Source organism: Odontomachus brunneus, unplaced genomic scaffold, assembly GCF_010583005.1.
Source record: "Odontomachus brunneus isolate Ranch 3 - 2012 unplaced genomic scaffold, Obru_v1 Obru_scaffold_024, whole genome shotgun sequence".
In the NCBI taxonomy this organism is placed as follows: Eukaryota; Metazoa; Arthropoda; class Insecta; order Hymenoptera; family Formicidae; genus Odontomachus; species Odontomachus brunneus.
The window spans coordinates 1,719,954-1,744,032 of record NW_022639474.1 but is presented as its reverse complement, the minus strand read 5'-3'; the positions used below and the strand labels follow the sequence as shown (position 1 = coordinate 1,744,032).

General features: G+C 46.6%; 1 protein-coding gene across 7 annotated transcripts in view; it reads right to left on the bottom strand.

Annotated features, from left to right (window-relative positions):
- LOC116842353 (CUGBP Elav-like family member 4) overlaps positions 1-24,079 on the bottom strand; it is a 605,467-nt gene that overhangs the window by 306,788 nt on the left and 274,600 nt on the right. For 2 of the 7 annotated variants that reach the window (XM_032811447.1, XM_032811446.1), the window contains one exon: positions 20,011-20,084. The exons of the other annotated variants lie outside the window; for them this stretch is intronic. In XM_032811447.1, coding sequence (XP_032667338.1) covers positions 20,011-20,084 — 74 coding nt within the window. The remainder of the gene's footprint in view (positions 1-20,010; positions 20,085-24,079) is intronic. 7 annotated transcript variants of the gene reach the window in all.

Below are 24,079 nucleotides of genomic sequence, written 5' to 3'. Positions count from 1 at the left end.
TTATATATATATATATATATATATATATATATATATATATATATATATATATATATATATATATATATGGACTCGACGACATTAGCTTATACAAACCAAATAACTAACTGTGATGAACCTGATCAGAGGAGGGATAAATTTCTAGTCGGATAGAAAGAGGACCGGATGATCGGTGCACGAACCTATGTTCTTTAGCGATCGTTTCGTAACACACGAATAAACCCGTCAAAGTCGCATCGCTGAAAGTAACTGGCGCCCTTTGTGGAGTGAGAGACGCAGTCTTCGATGATGTTACACAGACGTGCGTCTTTATAGACGAGACAGAACATGAAGTACACGACATATCGCAGTGCGCCTGGAAGAAATCACGCCGAGTTACACGTGTTTGGCTCGTGACATGCGGAAAAGTCACGAGCGACAAAATATGAAACTCGTGCGCGAAGCGCCGACGGCATTACTATCATTACACTTTGCCTTCCGCGCCGGCATCTATTTCTGGATGCAATCGATTAATCGAACGAGACTTAAGTACGGGCCTGGCCGCACCTGGTGCTCGTCCATCACCGCCGGCGGCGCAATGTTCATTTATGTATACACAGTAGCCGGCCTCGTGAGGAGAAAACTTTCCTTCTTTCAGCGCGGTACCGCGTTCGTTAATAATCGATTATGAAAGATGACGGTTCCCCGTATCGACTCGCTCGCTTGTTCGTTCGTTCGTTCGTTCGTTCGTTCGTTCACTCGTTCGTTCACTCGTTCCTTCGTTCGCGCCCGCGCGAACGCGCGCGCGCAAACTTATTGTTTTAAAGAAACTTTAAATTTATCGCAAACTTCTCGCCGCGCGCGAGTGCGGGCGCGGCCGCGTTGGAAATAATCCCTCATTCATCATCCGAGGCGTAAGGCGTAAGGCGCGCGCGTCTCGAAGGGTGAGACGTCAGAGAAGGAAGACGGGCAGACAAGGGTGCCGCGGGAGGAAGGAAGGGGGGGAGAGAGAGAGAGAGAGAGAGAGAAGGTGCGGCGCGAAACTAGTAGTTAGCTGCTCCTACACGAGCGCTAAGCCGTGATTAGTTGTTGCGGGTACGAAAGGGTAATCTGTTGTTCCGGGATTTTTATTACTTCGCGCCGAGCTCGGCCGCGCTTTTGGTAAATACGGTGCGTTACTTTCTACGCGCGGCCAACAACCGCGCAACCGAAGTTGCCGCTAACGAATGCTTCCAGGTGAAGATAGATACGCGCGCGCGGGCGTATTATGTTTTCGAAACTATGCAGTGGAGAAAGAGAGAGAGAGAGAAAGGGAGGGGAAAAAGAAGAAAAGGATGAAAAGGAAGGGAAAGGGCAAGCGGGAGAACGCGTTACCAACGCGATGATAACGTTCTGTATAACGGCATGCATCAACGTCGACGCTTTAGCGCCGAGATATTGTAGTGGCGGATTTCTAATGCAGGAGATCCCGTCTGACCCATGCAGGATAACGAAATGGGAAAAGCCGTCTCCTTCGATACCGGTTCGCCCTGAAATACCGTCTGTTAGCAGTCTCACGTTTTGCGCGTCCGGGAAGTAAATCACAGTAAGTGGGTGAGAAGGACCCTAGCAAAGGATCCCGTGCGAGAAGGAGGCATCGAGGGTTATCGCCGCTATATCACGGTCGGGTCGTCCGTGAGATACCTAAGCTGCCCTAGTACGGAACTTTATTGCAGGGCGAGCCAATTATGGCCAGCGAGCACGATGTATCGAGCACTGCCGGGCCGGGCACTGGCCGCGGCAATGCAGTGAAAATATATGGCACCGTTCGCATCACTTATTCAGCAGCGGCGAGGTGGCAAGGTGAAAACGGAAAAGGCTGATCGACGGCCGCGGCGTGAATGTGATGCCGCGAGAGACGCACAGATTCGACATCGGTTTCTCGCGTAGGATCATCATCGTCGCGTAGCGACGGCGGGGCAGGGAGGGAGACTGCCGGATATCCCGCGCGTTATAATTTCACGAGGTAATTCATCTCTTTCGCGGATCCTCACGGTCTTCCCCGATGGAAGTTTGGGGTCTTGTCTACTTTTGGGAATTCATCTCCGAACAATTTCGAGCAGCCCTAAGGTTTATGCACTGCCAGCGCCCCTAACGGCGCGCCGAAACTCACCCTCGAGCTCATCCCTCGCGCTCGGCGCGAGAACGCCGCAAGAAGTAGCAATAAACGTCAGGCCTGCGCGGTAATTAAAACTAAAGATCTTCGTGGCGAGAAAACGAAAAATAACAGTCGCCGGAAGTGGCGGCTGAGGCAACGCAGGAAGAATCACGGGAGACAGAAAGGTTGTCCTGGTAAGCCGCCGGGGAGGACGATTGCAGACGAAATCGGAATTTAGCTCTTTGAGGCGGGATTAGGAGGCGGGAGGATTGCGTAATTGAAAGAAATCTATTTGCGTGCTGAGCTTCTCAACCGACTCTCGCGCGGTTAACGAATTTATCATCTAATATCGGCGACACGCGAATTCGCCGGATTGAAAAGAAAGAATCGCGGATAAGGAGATAATAAATGGGACGACGACAGCGGCCGACATAATTCGCGATGTAATTCGCGCGCGCGCGCGAGAGAATATCATACACGCCCGGCCTTTCTCGTCTCTTGTTTCGCAATTCCGTCCCCAAAGCTCGCAGATATGTCGTCCGTTGAGAAGTTGGTCGCGATCTTTGTTTTAATAAAGGCGGATGTGGAATGAAAGTGAGTATAAAACTTGGAGAGTTAAGAACTTCGCTCGTTCCCTTTCACAGCGATTTGGCACAAAGAAACGTGGAATTTTTTTTCAGCTTCGCTTCGCAAACCGGTCGCTTTTGCGGATTTTAATGGGCTTCTGGCTTCGACTCGCTTGATATCCGTTCTCCTAACGCAGCAATGACGAGAACGATGGAAAGAGAACGACGACGGCGACGACGACGACGACGACGACGACGAAGAAAAGGGGGTGCTGTAGTGGCGGCGAATGTGGGAGGACGGGGGTGGAAGAGCTACGTTAACAACACGAAAGAGCCGTGGATCCCTTTGCATTTATATGGAGTAACCTTACGGGACCGAACAGTCAACTTAGGTCTGCCGTGGCTAAAAGGAAACTTAAGAAACATAAAGTAACTTCGCCTTTCCGCTCTTTCCTTTCTTCTACGTGTTTCCCTCCGCTCGTCTGTCAGCGGCCTCTCGTGCTTTACCTCCGCGGCAACCATTTGCACAAAGCTTTCCGGATTGCATTATGACGCGAGAGGTTGCTTAGTACTGCGCGACATACAAACTTTAAAGGCGCGCAATTATTCCGCCTCTGCTATCGTGTACATATTGTACGAAGGTTATTTCCCACGCGCCAACTCAACCCTGTTTTTTCCCATCCCTTCTCCCTGCTCCACGTGTATGTCTCGCACAGAGTGCGCGGAGAGGCCCGATCTTAATTTTAACCACTACTCGTTTGGTTAACTTAAAGTTGACTCATAGACTCGGGCTGTCATCAATTTGCAAGTCAGCGTTTCTAAAATGCCCAGTATATTTAAGACTAAATATGCTTCATTAATATGAAGTATATCATGCTTCGAACATGGCAAATATAATTATAATCAACACAAGGATGTCGTAGTCGCTATCGAGTTTCACAGTAAGAAATTCTTATGCTCGGCTTGTATCCGGAAAGATCAGGAAGTTCTGTTAGAGACACTGATGAACGTTTGAGTGAAAACTAAAACGCAAGATAGGCAAATAGAAAGCATGCAAGCGCGCGCGAAAAAGAGGGAGAGAGAAAGAGGTGGGAGGCGAGAGAGAGAACAGGGTTGGGAAAGAGAGAGAGAGAGAGAGAGAGGAGAATGAAGGAACGCAGAGCTGGATACAAAATCAAGACTGGCGCGGAAACATGTGATTCGCCGCTGCTAATCTGCATGCCGAGTCGAGAACGTGACGCCATTGAATATTTAAGACGGCCGATGCGAGAGCACCCTACGTCGTTGCAGCTTCTGTCGCCGACACGGTGGTAGTGCGCTCTCCGCTACTCCGCCGGGGGTTGCTCCACTCGACTCGTCCCAGTACCCGGCACACGACCTAACCCCGTTCTTCGCCTTCGCGAGTAAGAGGCAAGCCTCGAGACTTCCTGGTTTTCATATGCAAATGCAAGCCAACGTAGCGAAGCCGTTTGCTACGTCGACGGTCTGCGTCGCACGAATGTTGCGCACAGGTTCCTACACACGTATGTGTGTGTATACATGTGTGTGTGTGCGCGCTCGCGCGTGTGAGCTTTGCACGCGATGTACGGGACGGGGTACCCCCTGACATTACCGGTAAGAGGGAACTTCACCGGCGAGAGAACCCTCGATGACGAAGACCAGCATCTCTCTCTTCTCGGAACCTACGTGAGGACACGAGCGAAAAAATGTGAGTGAAAGAGCGAAAGAGAAAGAGAGAGTGAAAGCGATCTCTCTCTTCCTTCTTCTTCTTCTCTCTCTCTCTCTCTCTCTCTCTCTCTCTCTCTCTTTCTTTCTGTTTTGCACGGGAGAAGATACGTCGTTCTCAAGTCCCTTGCGGCGATTGTATTTTTAAATGACCCTGAGAGGTAGCGGCGAGACTCACGCTTTTGCAGGTTCTAATTAATTCCTGAACGTGGATAGACACAAAAGGTCCTCCGGACTGAAACGCCATCGCGACGACTTTCATTGCTCTTTAATTATTGCCATCCGGAAAGAAGAAGGAGCTTATCGTTGAAAGGGAACACGAGAGCTCTTGAGCGAACGGAGAACATCCCGTGTACACGTGGCCCATATACCGATTGTTCTTATTTAGACGCTCGGGGGGAAACGTAAGGACGGTTAAAACGCGAAGCGCTCGAATATATGACGAGAGAGGGAGAGAGAGAGAAAGAGGCGAGGTAAGATAAAAATCGATCGACGCGATGGATGGTGCTTATTGGTCAGCATTTGCCGTGGCGCGATATCGATTCCTTTATAATTCACGATATCGCTGCGGTGCGGCGTTAATCGACCGGTGAGGCTACGAGAAGGCCCACCAAGAGAGGATCGGAAGACGAAGACCGTCGTCGCGGCGAAGGCAGACTTCGCGAAAGGATGGGAGAGAACCGGCCGTAACTTTGACGACCTCGCAGTCAATTTGAACACCGATGAAATACCTATTTCCGGAGGGGCGGAAAGAACGAAAGAAAGCTCGGCGGAGCGGCCCGGTAGCGGGGCGTTGTTTTCCGTCGATAAATTTCGACTCGATGGAATCGAACTAGGCGGTCGTCGTCGGCCGCTCTTCGCTCCACGGGGGCTCGCGGCGTCACGCTCGCTATCGTAACTCGAACGTGATCGTAAAAGCGCTTACGCGACGTTACGCTCGGATTGAGTGCAGCGTGCTGATGCGGAAGAAGGAAACGACGGCGAGAAGTCGGTCCTGAGTGTCGCGCGTTTTCCCTAGTTAGCACGCGGCTTGCGCGATACCAATCAGTCATCTAGTTTGGTAACGTTACCGAGTCCTGATTAGTAACAAGTAGAGATGGGCGAATCAAGGAATTCCTATGCAGAATAGAATCAAATTGTTTAACTTGAAAGTCACAACATAATTAGTACCATAATCTGTAGGAGTCAGTTCTATTAGCGCGGATGACTTTAAGTCACGTGTGATAACATGCGCTGAATTTTTTCCACACTTGTAGCAACATGCAGAATCAATCCTTCAGCTATTCTGAGTCTTAATTATTAATATTAGAATTCCATTTTATCTCTTCCTAATTATTTAATTTTGAATTGATTGATTTCTTTTAAGACTTAAGACTGGCAAGTAGGAAGGCTCAAATATAGCTTATTAATTCTTACTCTTATTAGTGAGCAATTATGACTTCTCAAGATCGCCACACACAATATGCGAGCTCTTACTTAAGTTTTCGCAATTTGATTTGAACAGTTCGGATTCAAACAGTAAGGATTTGTATTCAAAGCCGAATAGTTCGCACGTCTCTATTAATAAGGTCCTAATTATTAGTAATTCTTATTATTGATAAGGTTCTGATTGGCACGTCCTACATTGAGAAAAAGAAATAGCTCATCCAAGTAAAATTATAGTTTGGCTCTACCTACATATTTCTTATAGCAAAATAGTAGCAAAATGAAAAAGATGTCTTGTAAATGTTAACAAATGCATTTAAATAAGCGTTTCAGTGTAATATTTAATAATTAATATCAAACAGTAACAGCTACCAATTCCCTAGCAACAATTATAAAATAAAACAAATTCTTCATTTATTTGAATCAATTAAATTATTTGGCAAATAATATAAAATCATTTGGTAATAATTACGAAATATAATTTAGCTATTATCAAAATATTTGATTATTTTGTTTATTTATCACATAAAGTAATAAGTATCGCTAAACAATATGACCATTTAACAGATTGTTTGATGATATGCGTCACAAAGTAAATTAGTAATAGTCGCTAAGATTTGGTAACAAATACTATGACTTGACAAGTATGTGTTAATATTTAATAAATTATATGATTATGTATTTATCTATACGTTTTTATATATAGTTGAAATTATTTCATCAATTATTTCATCTGGTAACTATTGTCCAGCTTTGATGGGGTTATTAACAAATCCTTTTCCAGTGTAGTAATAACATGTATGCATATAAGATGATTATTACTAACATTACAGTAGAATTTAATAAACAAAGAAGATTTTTTAACCATAAGTTGTAGTAATTATTTATCTATGTGATCATATATATATATATATATATATAGTTACAAATACCAAACATTTTTCCTCAGTGTTCTTATCAGAACTTAATCTAACCTAACCTAATCAGATAATTTAAATAAGATAAAATTAGGATCACACTTAGCCAGGACCATGAAAAAAATTTCTAGTCGGATTATGACAAGTCCCGTTCGGCCAGCACCATAGAAGGTCCTTGTTGAGAGTAGATCGCGCGAGGAATTCGCCGAAAGTCCCAACGAAATTATTTGCTTCCTCCCTTGCGATCCGCATGTCGCTGCTGATGTCGACGATGAAACTACGGTTTCGTGCGAAAGCTGCCGCGTGCACGTTTTATCGGCGAAAATAGCGGATGCCCCGGTCAAACGATCAAGGATTACAGCGGGAACCGCGGGTGGATTGGCACGATACCATGCGCGGCGCGATTCGAGCGTGGAATTATACACGTATGTAAAAGTTCTCCGGGTTGTAAAAGCGCGCGGATATCACGGCTCGTGCTGCATATGTATGCAACCGCATTTTCCGGGTCGCGCGAAGGGCATCTCGCGACTTCGCGGACCATCCGGCGATATATCTCCGGGCGCTCGGATCTAATGAAGCTTCTCGTCCCTGGATGGACGATCTGTCGGGAGAAAGGGGACAGACGAAATACGCTCTGTCGAGGCGGACGTTTCCATCAAACGGGACGGTGACTCGCGGATTAATCGCGAGCATCATCGAGATATCGCGTGGCTGCACACGGAGACGTCGTGACGTCAGATCTGTAATTGTGCACTCGACTCACACGGGAGAACGGAAGTTTCCGTACTCGTCAAATTCAACGAGAAGTATCCGAGAAGTACGGAAGTACGTGCATTCTTAAAGGTAGAGCGGAACTCGGAACATAGAATCAGGACGGAGACGAAGGGACTGTCGGGAAGGAGAAGGAGAGCGGCTCTAATCTGCGTGCGGAATACCCGAAGGAGAATTCGCTAAGGACGGGATGCCACGGAGGAACATCTCGGAAGCTGCGGAAATTTATTAAATATTTCTAGCGTATTTCATTTCATTATCTTCCTCGCGCAGCTCGCATTCCTCGGAGGACATTTGAGCGACTATCGAGGTATTACCGGGCACGACGAAATTAGTACATGTAAACTTCCGTCGTCCTAGCGTGCACTGCTCGAGTAATTTGCCGCGTTACAAGCTTCTTGCATGTCTTTGCTCTTGCATACGCATAGCCAACTATATTATTAGGGCTTGTTGTGTATAATATCAAGCCCTTTGTATAGCGAATAGGCTCCTTCTCTGCTCGTTAGTTAATATCTCAACTAGAAATTTACCTCATGATTCTGAAAGAGATTAACCTGATTCCAATTAGTTATCTGGTTTGCAAACCCCAAGAAATATAATCTCGCTTTTTAATCCTCTTGTGTTACTTTCTTAAGAGGAGAGAGAGATATTCTTCTAAAATAAAAGAGAAAACAATGTCCAAAAGAAAGAACTTCAATTGCAAGGTACTATTTTCTGTAATCCAACATTATAAGCAAAAAATTTGGTCGAAAAAATATTTCTCTTCTAATGAAGAAGAATAATATTGCACTTGGAATATTTTCCTTTATGTTTTAGAAGAATCTCAAGAGGATTCTGCTAAAAATGAAATTATATTTTTGTACATATACAGTAAATATATTCTCACGTTTGAGGTGCTTGATTTCCGTGAGTCCCTTTGCCTCTCACGTTTGGGGTACTTGTTTGGGAACCCCGAAGAGATCAGATTACCGCCACGTCCACGTCGTTGATCCTGGATAGCTCCAGGAGCGGTTTACACAGAAATCGATTGTACCATTTTTGTTCTTCTGACCCAAATATCTCGGAAACTATTGATTTTACAAAAAATCATCAAAATACGAGAGATGTTTATTTGGATTAGATCAATCTAAAAATGCAATAAAAAATGGGAACTTCTATTTAAGAAATTGAAGATGACCGTCACATGCCCTTCAAACGACTACTCAATGTCAAAGCAATGTCACCGTTTTACGTCCCCCTCTAAACCATATGATTATAGTCTGAACAACTTTTTTATCACTTGTTTCGTTTTCAAGATATTCCACTGTTAAGATTAAAATGACTCACTCTATATATTTTATATATATATTTTTATGTTATGTTACCTTGATAAGTTATATAACATAATGTGACAATTAGTGCCTTATTAATAGTGATCACTAAACTTTACGATCCAGACGTCTTTCTCGGTGACTTTTATAATCTTCTAACTAAAACTTTTTCGTACATGTCAAAAGATAGGTTGGTAAAAAAATACCACTATAATGGCTTTTCGGATTATAATAGTTAATTGTTGGGATTTTATTAATAATTAAGATAATTAATATAACATCTTACATAAACTAGGCATTTGATTAGAATCCACCTGAGCAGGATCATAAATCATAGATAAATTTCCAGTTAGAATACAGAGTGAGCCACATCTATACGTTGAATTCTAAAATAGCTCTGCTATTTTCTACATTAGGAAAATGTGTAAAGAATAAGTTGTATGATTGAGAGCACTGGGAGATTGACCATACAGTCCTTTATCCCTTCATCTCTTTCAACCATGTAATTTGTACTTTACACATTTTTTTCTAATATAAAAAACAACAAAAATGTTTTAGAATCTAACGTTAGGCGACTCATTCTGAATATCACGAGAGGACGCGAAGATAAGCGTGGTAATAGATAGATTTTGTTGTCCACAGGAATCGCATTAACGCGAATTGGTATCAGCACGAGAGATCGTAAATCGGCATAACGCCGAGACACCGGAGAACGGTTAATTTAAGCGAGGAATATAAACTGCAGATACACTAATTTGTCACACACGCGGAATCGCGATAAGGGGAATTTATTGTGCGATTAAAATCGGAATTCTCCGGTTGGTCGGCCGGCATATAAAGGTGGATCGTCGGGTCGGTGTGTCGGCGAGCCAGCGCATTGCTCGCTCCACGGAACTCTCCTCCTGCACGTTACCTCGACATACAAGGCCTCTGCAACCTCCGTGTAAAATTAAACCTCTCCTTGAAGCCGGAGCCGGATTTATACGATGGCTAAATATGAGCCGGCACCGTCGCCATTCTCGGGACCGTCACCCTTTCCCGTAGGGGCGGCGTCGGCGACGACGGTGTCGGCGAGCTACGCCACTTTCGTACGGCGTGCGCGCGAAGGGGATAATTTGTGAACGACGTGGAATTGCCGGGAAATAGGAGACGAGAGACTACTATGGCACACACAACCCTCGTCTCCTCCCGTCCCGTACCTGTCCCCCGGTCTCGATGGCCCCGCTGCCGACGGGGGTGGTGCGCGGGAAAGCGCTCGCGTAGGTGTGCCTCGGTTGCGCGAGCAGCATGCGAGGAAACGGGAGGGAAAGAGAGGAAGAAAGACGTCGGAAAGGAAGTAAAGGGAGAGACAGACGGAGAGGGAGATAGGTAGGCAGAAAGAGCTAGAACGAGAGAGAAAAAGAGAGAGAGAGAGAGGAAGCTGGAGAGTGAGAGACAGCATAGAGAATGCGCGGCGTGTTGGCAAAGGCGTATAAGGGAGAACACGGCGGTCGGAAGTCATGCAGTGAACGATGCATGAGACGTGAGGGTGGCGGATATCACGTCAATGCCATTGCCTGCCGATTTACATCCGATATGCTCCGATATACCGATTTGCTTGGCGCGCAGGAGTTCGTTTCTGCCGGGCGAAATCTCCAAGCCGGCAGCAAAGCCGAGGTCCTGGAACAAGCCACAGCCGAGATCAGACTCGCTGAGCTAATTCGATTCCTACCGTCCAATGCGTAATGATAGGAGTTGAGGTCGTAAGATATAACGATCGCGCGTGAGACGATGCTTATGAATAATTCAGTGAACGCCGCGCCGTGCGGCGCGGCGCGACGCGACGCGACGCGACGCGACGCTCGAGGCTCGTGCAGAACTATCGCCGCAAATGGCGGGCGGTGTACTATTTGCCGCGCAATTAGCTTCGGAACATCCTGATCGTTGCCTTTCGACTATTCGAGGTATTTGTACGCTAATCACGGACGGATACGCCTATATGAGCATTCGCGAAAGGCACACAATCCGGATACCCCGGAACTCTGGACTCTCTGATTTATCATCCAATATTTGAGTGCGGAGCTTTTCAATCAAGGCCGGAGTTTACACAACAGCCCGCGGCTCCGTTCGACTTGATTCAATGGCGTAGCCGAAGCCGTGTAGACGGAAGCAGAGACAAACAACCCCCTAACTATCTCTGTCCCTTCTTCCTTTTTCTTCGCTGTTCACCCGCGGACGCACCTCCAATCCGTTCTTTTCTGCTGCCAGACTCACGGCGCTCTCTTCTCCAGCGCGCCGAATCGAGTCGCGATGAGGGAAGGAAGAAATGAGAGAAGAAGAGAAAGGAGAAAAAAAACTGCGTGGAATCATTATCTTTTGTCATATAAAATGTGACGCAAAGCTGAGAAACTTCCCTGTGCGGTAGGAAGATCTTTCAAAAGAATAGGAGTCATGTGATAAATATTTCATATTTCTCGTAGAAATTTCCCCCCGAAGCGAGAGAGAGAGAGGAGCGGATGTAACGATAGAAATTGACGTACTCAACGCTTCCGGTGCAGTCCGCATTTACGACTTCTGTCTCCCCCTGATAGGGACGGCTCCTCTTAATTTACAAAATGCACGTAGATCGTACAGAGGGTTTGACAGGACGTATATTTTTCGAAGAAGGTGCACAATGTTAGACATTTTTTAAAAATGTGCCCGGCAATAACTCGTGGGAATGACGCTTGGACGCGCTGAACCTGCGAGCTTGACACACGCGGCGTGTCTCATCGCATGTTGTAGGCACAGGGGGAATAGGGAATACGGACGTCAAAATGTATGGCGCCGCATGACAGCGTCGCAAAAAATAAGGGGGAATATGATAGTTGTGTAGCCTGCTATTTCAGGGACGAGAGAGCGGGACGCGCGCGCTGGCAGATGAGGAGGGCGGCGTAGGAGGAGGAGCAGCAGCAGCAGCAGCAAGAGGGACAGCGTCAGGTGGAGGTGAGGTCGACGACGACGAAGAAACAGGCGTGCACGGGGGTGGTCGCCAGCCTAGAACGGTGTTGCGTCGCGTGTTCCCCGAAGGAACAATGACAGCGACACGGAGGCGAAAGGGACAGGGATAAGGGGGAGGGGGAGGGTTGAAACGGGCGACAACAAGGGGCTTTCGTTCTACGTGTGATGTATCCGCCGCTATTCCGCAGGAAACGGCGGGATAAGGTCTTGGCGTCATACACGCGCGTACTCGTAAGGCGCCGCCGCCAGCCACCTCGAACGCCGAGATGCAACCACGCGAACTTTGCGAATGAGGCATCTGCGGGGAAAATACGAGCCCGTCGGGGCCCGAGCGCTCTCGTGAGTGCTCGTCGTCGTTTTACGGATTTATTTGGGATAGTCCATATCTAACGACCCTTGGATAGATTAAAGTGCGCAGCCGCTCGTGTTTCGACGGCGACCAAGTCGAAGGGCATTAACGCACGGCGGGACGATTTAATCCGCTCGACACGTCCAAACCGACGGCGTAATTAATAATTGCGCTGGATTTACAGAGATATGAATTTCTAAATCAGAATTCGCGCCGGCGTGGAAGCGTTCTTCATAAGTCGAAGATTCTGGGATGTTTAAAAAAAAAAAGGAAAATGGACGCGAAGCATTCACCCCTTCTCTTATTCTCTCTCTTTCTCTCTCTCTCTCTCTCTCTCTCTCTCTCTCTCTCTCTCTCTCTCTCTCTCTCTCTTTCTAGCGGTGGTTGACCCACAAACAACATTAATCGAATATCAACATTAATCGGTGTGCGACAGGTCGACAGATCCGTTCCCGATAGCTCTCGATGATGATTTGAACTTTGAACTTCTCATGGACATAACGAGTTTGCCTGTTATATGTATGAGTGCACAGCTCGCCGGTTTATCAGCAACACGCTTCCTATTATAATTCTCATTCCACGCGGGGGATCGAAAAATTTCATTTCACTCCCGTAAATAATGCTTCAGTAATATCGGCGCTCGGCGCGTCGCGACGTCGGACTTGCATTATTATCAATCACAGTGGCAGCGCAGGGTTGGGGGAGAGTAGGCAAGTCGTGCACACACTCATACGTCGTCCACTTCTCTCTTTCTCTCTCTCTCTCTCTTTCACTCTTACTCTCTCTCTCTCTTCTATCGCCGCGTTCGTCGGCGCGTGAATAAGTAATCAGAGCCTGATGAAAAGTGTCGTCGTCGCGGGAATTTATGGGCATCGGGTGTGCGACCCGGAAGTGTCAACTTTCCAGCCTCACACTCTGGAGGTAGTCAACGTGGTATGATCAAACGTGAAATTTCCGGTAACGTCCACCGTGAAAAATGCGACTTGACGCGCGCGCACACGAGCGCGGACGGTGACGCTTAACAACGGATTATAAAAACTCCATTAGTCATCTATCTGTGCGTCAACATCGTCCATGCCAGTCCGGTCGCGTACGTGCCGAAGACGTACCACGAGGGGACGAATTGTTAATTAAAAGGAAACAGAGTTACGAGAGGAGAGGAGAGGAAAGAGAGAGAGAGAGAGAGAGACAAACAGAGAGTGAAACGCCCGTCGCCCACGTTATTCCGCTATTTATCGCCACGAAGTGAGACAGCCAACTCTTTTATCAAGAGATCGATTTTTCTGACCTCTTTGAAAGATAATCCATAGTTAAATCATATATTTGTCTTTGTTTTTCTTTAAATTAGATAAAGACAGACGGCCAAGAGGACGGAAAAATCAGTTTTCAATAAGCCAATTTCGGGATATCGACTTTGAAAAATCGGGACACAGCCAAAAAATCGAGGTTTTTTTTCACTTGTACATCAAATCACATAAATAAAATGTTTATTAAGCCAATAATAAGCGTGCAACAAAATATAGTCTTCCATTGTATTTTTAATACCAAATATTAATCTAAAACTAAACTGATAAAATTTTTAGAGGAAAATCCAGAAAAAGTCGTTGACGGAATATAGAAGCACGCAATCAACATAAAGTGCATTTTTTATCACACAAATATATACAATACGTAATAATAAAATTTTATATTATTTATTTCACGATGTGATGAATCAACATACAAGCGTCCCGTCAAGAATTCTTTAGAGACAAGAGATAAAGAGGGAGAGAGAGAGAGAAAGAGAGAGCCTCTGAAATCGGGGACGTCGCGCAAAATTTAGTTGGTTGGTTGGTTGGTTGGTTACCCTACCGCGAAGAGACGTTGCTGCAATCTTCCATCGCTGTGTGTCCCGTCCGTAACCATTTCGGAGTGCCGTCTCAAGAAATTAAGAAGCGCCATTAAGGTGCGCGGACGCTCCCCAAAACGGACGTTACCTCGCGACGTTACGTTACGGAGGCGCGCGTAGTAGACCCATCGGCGCCGTAGGTCCCTCGCTAAAAAGTACAAAGGTTGACATAGAAATACTCTTAGCCGCGGTAGCTTCAAAGGGGACGACGAGAGTGACTGGAAGCGGCATCAGGGCAAAGGGAGATAAAGAAAGAGAGAGAGAGAGAGCAGAGAGAAGAAAGAAAGAAAGAGAGAAAGAGAAAGAGAGAGAACGAGAGAGGGGCTGAGATAAAGGGGGTTCTTTTAATAACGGTCTGGACCGGCGTTACCGGGCCTCGCGAAGCTAGTGCTTTCTTAAGGCGGCTGGTAAAGTGCCCTTGGTACAGTGCTGCCGGCAATATCTTCCGATTACGGTTAAGTAAAGACCCAACCTTAACTTTCCACCTAACCAGCGTATTCGCTTCACCCCCTCGCCCAAGTCTAGACCCTGCTAAATCCGATAAGACAACCGGCTGCGCGGCGCTACAGTCAAAATTGCAATCAAGCAGCGATCTTAAACGAGACCGCGGATCGCTGCGAGAACGTGAATAATGGGACGCCAAAAACGCCGAAAGCGAAGTCGACTACAATTAACGTAGTCTCCCCTGGTGAGAAAGGCACTGCCCATATGTCTAATAACATTCACGCTACACTCTTTCTCCACTCCAGGAGGAGTAGCGAGGGTGATGTATTGGACATATGGAGAATGCTTTATTCGTCAGGAACCCATTCATCTTTGCCACCGGGTATACACCAGCGGAGTCACGGAAAAAGAACTGGCCGAACGATCGAAGGAGCGTTCAGTTCAAGTGGCGCGAAATCTTAGATAAATTCACGTACTTGTTTCCGAATTAACGCGCTTAAGTGAGATTGGCGAAGGTGGTTAGAGGAAAGAGGAACAATGACGGCGAACGTATCGGGTGGAACGGCGCGGTAGTATTTCCATGAATCGAATTTCTCCCCTCGGCCATTCGAGACGCCGGGACGTGCAGCATCAGAAAGGAGTAGCGGTAATTTATTCTAATTGGATGAAGTACAGCCATTAATAAGCAATCCATGATGCTACCCGAAGCTGCTCTCCTCCGCTTGGCGGTAGAACAAGCTATTTTCCCGCCGTATTCTTTCCGCCACGCTGTTCCTCTGCCTCTCTTTCCTTTCCTCCACCTTCTTTTTTCTTCTCTGCGCACTTCCCCTCCCCCGTTCACGGCTTTCGCGCCAGTCGAACGGAGAGAGAGGGAGAGGAGCAAAGAGAACGAGCGCTTGGGGTGGCGGATCTTAATGGCGCTTATTACTCTCGTCGGAGGCTTTCTAATATATTTCCTCTATTTTTCGTCCGTGGGGAAATCAGGCGCGTAATAGTGTATAATTAGTTATATAGTCCCTCCGTAACTTAGCTGCGTATTATGCACGATCAAAGTGACAGAGTGACGCGTAGCCTGCAAGTGAATACGGCCATACGTCATTAGCCGCGCGCACGCAGAAAATTGGGATGATATGTCTGGAATTTCGCGGTACGGACGCGGTATCTGTCGAAGCTTCGCTGCCATTAAATCATGTCCCATCGACGGGACGTGCAACAGCGCTCATCCAATGTATTAGCGCTCGCAGTTACATTTCGCTATATTAGATTCGTCGAAATATGGTGGCGTCGGATTCGTCGATGGAGGTGCAACCGAGCGCCGCGCATCAGAGGGATAAATAACGCTGGATGATTGCGCCGCGAAACGAACGAAATCGCGCGTTAATATATATATTTCCCAGTTATTTACCCAGAACAACTTTTTTGTGTCAGAGCCCACGCTTGAGCCAGAGGTCGAATCGACCAAAAAGTGCGGTTGTGCTTTTTGTTTGTCGTTTACAGAAATTTCGTTTGCGACTGAAAAGCGGCGGTTCGTCATTTCACCCTCACGATTCGTCGTTGAGCACACCCACACACACACAAGACCGGGCTATCGCGACCGAGAGGAAGGAAGAGAGGATATACAGGAGGATTTCGAGACGGGGGTCTCACAAGAAGGAGCGAAAATCTGTACGAGGACAAGGGATAATCGCGACTAGACGCGGAGACCGAGCTGACGCGCGGGATTGGACACGTAATATCATCGTTTCGGTTATCTGCCGTGAGAGAGAAGATAGAGGCGGTCGTGCGGAGGCGACTCAATGGAGGAAGGGACATCTTATCGAGAGAGGCTCGCCGGGAGAAACGTGTGGACTGAAGGGGTTCGAAGTTGCTGGGCGGCAGGGCGGGGGCGGATTTGCGGCAGCTAGGAGACTGGTTCTCTCCCGGGAGAGTCCCACAATTGCCTCGTCCCGCAATTATACGTTTGAGCGGAGCCACTATCTCCGTTAATGTGCCGGACTCCGGGACTCAGAGAGCCCGAGCGAGGCCAACTAGCTGAAGGTATCACGCGAGCGAGCGAGCGAGCGAGCGCGGCGGGAACGCTACCAATACCGTCACCACTGGCGCCGCCGCCACCACCCGCGAAATATTGTCCGTTACACCCTGACTCGAGGACCAAATGTATATTTAGTTATACAGCCCCTTTGATCCCCCGCGCTATCTCGATTACCGACCTGGTGCGCCGAGCAATTTTCAAGCCGTATCGAGCACCGGCCGGAGGACGCGCAAGCGTTACGCCTACGTTACGACGTCCAGCGCCGCGAGCGGAGACGCGCTTCTTCCGCGCGCGGTATCTTGGGTGTAAATACGCGCTGCGCAAATGCCACTTTCTCGCGCCAGTATTACATTTCCGCCCGCCCTGCATGACGCTCTGCGTGGCCAATAAACTCCGAATTGAACGACGGGACAGCGAAAACAAGGGAATTACGGGCGCCAAAATAACCTTCAATGGCGACCCTGACCGGGACCAAGATTATTATCTAGTTGTAAGGTCCCTTTGATCGCGCTCCTGCCGCGGCTTGCATTTTACTGCGATACCGATTATCGAACTCGCGCCGACGGGGCGATGTGGCTGTGGTGCGAGGGAGAATATATATTGCTCCGGCCGAGTTATTATTGCCCGTGTATATCTCCGCTAGGAATAAAGCGGAAAGTATAAGTTCTCCCCCGCGTGAGGGACGGGGGCGGATTGGGTGGGGCGCGGAGGGAGGGGGAGAAGGAGGAGAGGTTGATAAAAATTAACGGTCTCCCGTGAAAGAATTAACGACGGAAAGAGAGAAAAACCGTAAGGCGAGGAAAAAAGGCGGCGGCGCGCTTTAAGCGTTAATTAGGGACGGCCAACAGATTATACTAATTCCCCTCCCGTAACGAAGGTTGTTAAAATCGTGACAAAAATGAGAGCGGGAAAAATAATGCGCGTATTTCTCGCCGCGCCCTGAGCTCAAGCCATCCGATACCGCTTCCTGCATATGGATACGCCCTCCTGCTGGATTGAGATAACATAATAACTGCATTTACGGCAGGCGCTGGCTACCTAGGCTACATCGGGACTGGGAAGGGTAAAATACCATCCTAGACTGCCGCTACGTGCGCGCGCAAGACGTTTTATACAGTTCCTGTACTGTTTGAGTTTCGATAACGACGCTGAAAAATTGCGGTAGATTCTTCCCTTGTGGCTCCTCTGTCGGATTAACGATAACGATATATCATTTCATTCCCACCTATCATTTAATTATCATCAGTTTTTAATCCTTTACAAGTCAAGTATGCCCGGAGGAGTTTTGTGGTAAAATATTCAGTTTTCCTTTTGATTTACTCAAATTACTGTATTTCTTTTTTTCGACGTGTAGTAAATACAAATTGGATATACACTGAGAAGATGATATCTGAAAGTTTATTTGTGGGATATAAAGTTCGCTCGCAGAAATGAACTTTACTTCACAAAAGTAAACTTCATATCCCACAGGTAAATTTTCAAATATCTTTTCTCAGAGTGTATTCTGTATTTCATGTTTCGAAATTTCTCGAAGAATATAGCGATAAAAAGAGACACAGATCTAGATATGCTTATTAAAAAAACCTCTGACCTGTTGGCGTCCCAGCCTTCTGTAACTTTTAACGACAGTGTCGTTATCGTTATGTTGTCGTTGCGCAAGTATAATACATGATGAAGAAGCTGCGCAACGACAACGTAACGACAACGACGGTATTGTTAAAAGTTGCAGGATCAATAGGCTGGGGGAAATCGCGCAGCTATTTTAAATCACCGCCGAAGAGATTAAAGCCGGAAAATGTTTATCAGTGGCGGTTTTACGAGTGCTTGTGTAAAAAGAAGATGCGCTAAAAGAAGATAGAAATAGTAGATGTCGGAGGAGTTCTCAAGTCGTTGCATTTAATAACGACTATTGTTCTACGCGGATGTGTAAACGACCAAGCTAAGTGTTTCAGAAACCCGATCGGAGTCGCAAATTCCAGAGGCGTCGTGAGAGATCGAATTTGCCTTCTATCGACACGACTGTTTTTTTATCTAACGGTACTTCTGTTCCCCTCTCCCTCCCCTCTCTCTCTCTCTCTCTCTCTCTCTCTCTCTCTCTCTGGATATACGAAGATAAAGTGTCCCGGTACCGGTCCTCGTCCTGATGGCTGTGTGCTGTATATCGTACGATAGATGGACACATTCCGAGTTGACACTTCGAACAACCCCAAAAGCTTTCACCGGGACACACACACGCACGCACGCACGCACACACACGGGCTGGCTCTGGTAAATGCAAACATTTCTGTGGTTCGGGGGTGCGGGAGGACGACGATTCTGAGTCGACGACCAAGCGCAGCCTAAATGGATCCATTGTGCTATCGAGCAAAAGTTGAAGCAACGGACATTCGATTGGTCATCGACTGTCGGTCGCGCACGCATTCAACGACGGGCATTAAAGTCGCGAGCAGCCATTGACCGATATGACGCGAGCTAAAGGCAGAAGACATCGTGCGCGAGCTAATCATCCGCGATAGGAAAATACAGGGCACCCGGTAAGTATTTGCTTAGGCTCTCTCCCGCAAATTATTCGCCGGAGACCGAGCATGACACCTGGCCGCCAACAAAAACAACCTTCCGCGTCTCCGTTTATTTTGACAGGCCCTGAGCACATTTAATTTGAGGACGAGAAAACCAGAGAATCATTTCCACGGGAAACGATTACTCTCTCTGAACGTAAATAAAGATAATACACAAGGAAGGTGTCATTGTAAGCGACCGCCATCACAGCTCGGCTTCGAAATGGAGCGGAAATGTCATCAAGACGTAAGAAAACAATAAAAATACAAGTAGAATGACGTGGATACAAATTGTGGGATTCTGTAATGTACTTATATACTCTGACGTGTACCCTGATACGGAACATAAAAGAAAATGGCGTCCGCACGCGCGAGCTAGACTCTTCTGCACTTTTATCTATTTCAGATCTTTAATGGCCGTATAAAATTGTTTTACCGTCTCTTTAGTGTATCTTTTGAACTATCTGCGCGTTATTTGCGCAGAAGGACGTCGTTAAATATTTTACGATACATTTTTGGGTGTTACTTTGACCGAAATTACACCTACGTGACGCGCACGAACGCGGTAACTTACTAAAATTACTCACTGAGGATTCACCGAGAGTAAGAGAAAAATACAGCACACGTAGGTACGAAATATCTCCGAAGATTCCCGGTGGGAGCGGGAATTCCGTAAATTCGTCGTTACAATCCTCGTTGAATTTCGACCCATTTAATGAAATTGCGAAATAACATCTCGCTACCGGCGATTTTATGCAAAGCGACACCGAGACGCAGCTCGAATTTTAATACCATCCATTCCGAAAGTTTCTTCCAAATTAAGTTTCGCAAGTGGGTCCTTATCTGCCGCTTCCTCATGTATTTACACAGAGATCTCCGCGGATGCGAGCAGAAAAGGACTCGGCGATACGTCGCGCCGCAGAAACTCACCCCGTGTGACGTTAAGGAGACTAAAGCAGCGAGGATCTCGAAGGTACTCCCCGTAGCACGATTACTGAACTTACCTGGAACAAAGAACATAAGGCTGAATTAGCGTGAGGGTAATGGCGCATTCGTTTCAATGTACATTTAGCGACAAACAGTGGCCGTAAATGCTGATAACGCTATAAGAGGAAGGAGGGGGTCGCTTTTACGCAGGAGATGATATCGCGGCCGCCCTCGCGAACGCGCGACTCGCTACACCTTGGCGCAGGCTCGTTCCTCTGATTATGCGTGCGAAAGTCCGCGAGTTTAATGTCATTTCGTCCCTCATTTGTGATTCATGAAATCGTATAAACTTTCGTGTCCCACCTCCCACGTCCCGAAAGCGAGCCACCGTGATCCCATCTCAGCTGTCCCACGGGCTCGGCCCGAATTCCGAAGCTGTCGGATAACCGAACAGGAAGAATCGATCTATCCGGAGCCATGTGCTCGCCTGTGTGTGTCTCTAGGCTGTCGTATGTATTTCTAACCGCCCGCTCCTCCCTCCCTCTCTTCCACCGCCGAAAGAATACCCGGTTATTTTCGTTTAACGCTGTCAGATGCGGTAAAGACCCGAGTGGAAAAATGTAACCAGAATTCTTGGTCAGTAGTACTAGCTAGGAAGAGGTCATTCTTTTCACTTGGGAGGCATCAAGATAGAGCGCGTGCGACATGAAATTCGTTATTTGTGTGTAAAGGTGCCGTGTACATGAAAGTTTCATGAACATATCTAATAGGCAAGTTTGACAAATACTAAATACATTTGCGAGCTCTCTCCTCTGTACTTTAGCTAAAGTTCGCACACACTTTGGAGCCGCAAAGATGACAGAGCACTCTGTCCTAATTAGCGAAAGACAAGTGACTTTCGAGTCACATTCTGTGTCTGAGTCGACTTCAAAGTGTTACTAATGTTATCCTAAGAAATTCCGAGTGGCGGTATCGCCTTGCTCGCGAGGCAAGACATTCTCATGTAATAGCGCGGATATTTTATGAAACAAAATTGCATGACGCAAAAGCACGTAGCGCCCCTTGCGTAAATTAATTCCGCTGTAATTAATACTAGAAGGGATCGGCCGCGCTCGCTCGCAGTTTGCGACTGTATCTCTGTGCAATTTGTATGGAAAATGACAACGGAATCAGGCGACGAATATTCATAACCGGGAAAGAAATTATTCTCTGCAGTTAAAAAGATTAAATTGTGCGCGAAGACGCGATCATGAGAGCCCGGGGAAATTGTGTCACGCACGAAATGCAAGCGCGTCTCCAAAAACAAGTGCGACATCGACGAGACGAGAACAAATGTACTGTCAATTTCCCGAACTATTTCACGGAGAAATATTCACAACAAGCAACTAAAACAGTGTGACGCGCAGCACTCTTTCTTTCATAAACTTGCCGACATTCGTTCCGTTTCAAGCTCACGTCTCCGGACTCTCTCTCTCTCTCTCTCTCTCTCTCTCTCCCTCCCTCTTTCTCTCTTTCCCTCAGTGGGGTTCGCGTGGAGAGACGTGGGGCTGAATTTTACACCGACGGGAAGTCCGGGTAATTGGAATCGCAGGCGGAAATTGATACCACAATAACAATGTTGATGACATGCACTCGATAGCCGACGTCTCCTTGAGGGAGAACGGAACAAAGAAGAGGAAGGTAGGGTGGGTCGGGGTAGAAACGGAGGGCGCCCAGACGAGGCACCGAGTCCCTCAAAGCGGCGTCGTCGTAGGAAGGAAGTCAATTCGCCCAGAAGCGTCTTATTTAAAAGTTTGTATCGGGCAGAGGAGAAAGACGACGTAGAGAGAAAGAGAGAAAGTACATGCTTCTGTGAGCGAGGAGAGGAAAGGACGCCGCGCAGCTAAATTGTCCGTGAAGAGCCCGAGGGCGAGAAAGAAGTGCCAAAGATTCAGTAATTTATCTGTGACCATCCGCAGTGCGAGGAAGGAGAGAAAAAAAAATGAGGAATGAATCGAGCTTTAATGAAAAGTCATTCACCGACTTGCCTCGCGTCTTTTCCTCCAGAGAGATGCTTCGCCCTTCGCGAAATTTGCCCACCGAAGCGAGGAGTTTGCGCCAAGTGCCGTTCGCAATTATTGAATGGCCCCGAAGGGGGAGAGTACTTTTATTATCTCGTACAATCGTCAGAAAGAGAGAGAGAGAGAGAGAGAGAGAGAGAGAGAAAGAGAGAGAGAGAGAAAGAAAGAAAGAAAGAGAGAGAGAGAGGGAGAGAGAATGCATAGCGGCGCCGATAGTTTACGATAAAATATTCGGCTTGTTTGTCTTATGTCACTTAAGCTAACAAAGAAATAAAAATTTAGGTGTTATCGCGTTGAAAGCTTTCGCAAACACGTAGCTTGTACACAAGCGTTTCACGATCCGGCTAATTCAATTGAAATCGCGCCAAGTGTGACGCAAACAATGGTAGCGATGGAGCCAATATTTTTCTCCGCATTCTATAAAAAAGTCAGCAGGTTACCATCGACGGGTTGTATTGCCGACGACACTTAATTACGATATTCCGTGCACGGAGGCTATATTGACCTTTTGAAAATCAACGGAACGGACACGCGTATAGGAAGAAGCTCGCACTCACGTACGCGAGCGTACGACTACGTTGCGCGTGTATATGTATGCGTACGTGAACATGTGTGTATATGTGTGCGCGCGCGCGCGTCTGGCTCTTATTACCACATGTCCAGACGGCACCGGTGAAGAGGCGCAATCAAGATTTCTCGCCGCGTGCGACTAAATACGTCGTGACGTATGCGTCGCCGCACCGTGTCGTTTCATCTTATTTCGTACCCTCATTTGTATGGCTGTTATTGTCGCTTCATCGCTGCAGATTGTTCGACCGAATTAACAATTGATACCTGCGATGTAAACGTCACTATTACGTCCGAAAAAAAAAAAGATACCGAGAAGTCGCTAATTCGCTCGTGCATATTTCCCGATAGAATGCATGAAGTTTGCGTAGCTACCCACGCAGTTATTGTCTAATATTGACGTATTTCGTTAATTGTAAAAACACTGCGTGGGGACTGGACAAGAATTTGATAGAATTTTATTTGGCGGCTGTAGCAGTTTACCGTACAATATGTGGACCGATATCCCAGATATAGTATCGGTTGTATTGATTCAGTTTTATAATGTGTGCACGTATCATAAATTCCTATCGTGAATTAATTCGAAACATATTTATTTATATTGCTAAAAAATAGCTTAAAACTACACGGACAATGAGTGAATGGGGATACACAGAGCAAGAAAAAAGAAATTGGAAAAAAACGAGGCATTTGGCAATACTAAGCCTTGCGGCAGAGATGATAGCCAAGGATAGAAACGAAAGTGAGCAAAAGGCAAGTGAGGTATATATTAATAATACAGAATTTTATTGCGACAAGAGAACATATCAGACTATTCTGATGGTAATGATATATATGAAAACTGTCATGACAGCTCAGACTTAGAACTAATGAAATAATACAACTGCAAGCATGGATAAAAGAACATGTGTCATCAGTGAAAGATGTCACTTCACGTAAAACGCGAAAAATATGAAAATATATGTTGCGTGCCAAAGATTTCCTGTGCTGACCCTCATTAGCATTAGAATTTTCAATTAGAAGGCATGCACAAAAATGAGATACTACTGGCAAATCTGCCCGTTTTATGAGCAGGAGACTTGATTATTAATCACTTGAATACTTTTTTGTTCATTTACTATTCCGTTTTCGTTTAGTAAATGAGTTTTTGCGCATCTTTCGTGCGCAGTAACTGCAGAAGAAGCATTATATCTTGATTCGGACAAGTAGTTTTACTCTTCAGTTATTAGACAAAAATCAACATGACTGTTCACAGAAACTGCTCGAAAATCACATTAAATTTTTACCAAGGCTAATAAAAAAACCCAAATACGATTTTATTTCGCGTGTGGGGGTGAAGGATGGGCTCTTTGATTGTACAAGACTTTCCATATTCTCATCTCTCTCTCTCTCTCTCTCTCTCTCTCTCTCTCTCTCTCTCTCTCTCTCTCTCTCTCTCTCTCTCT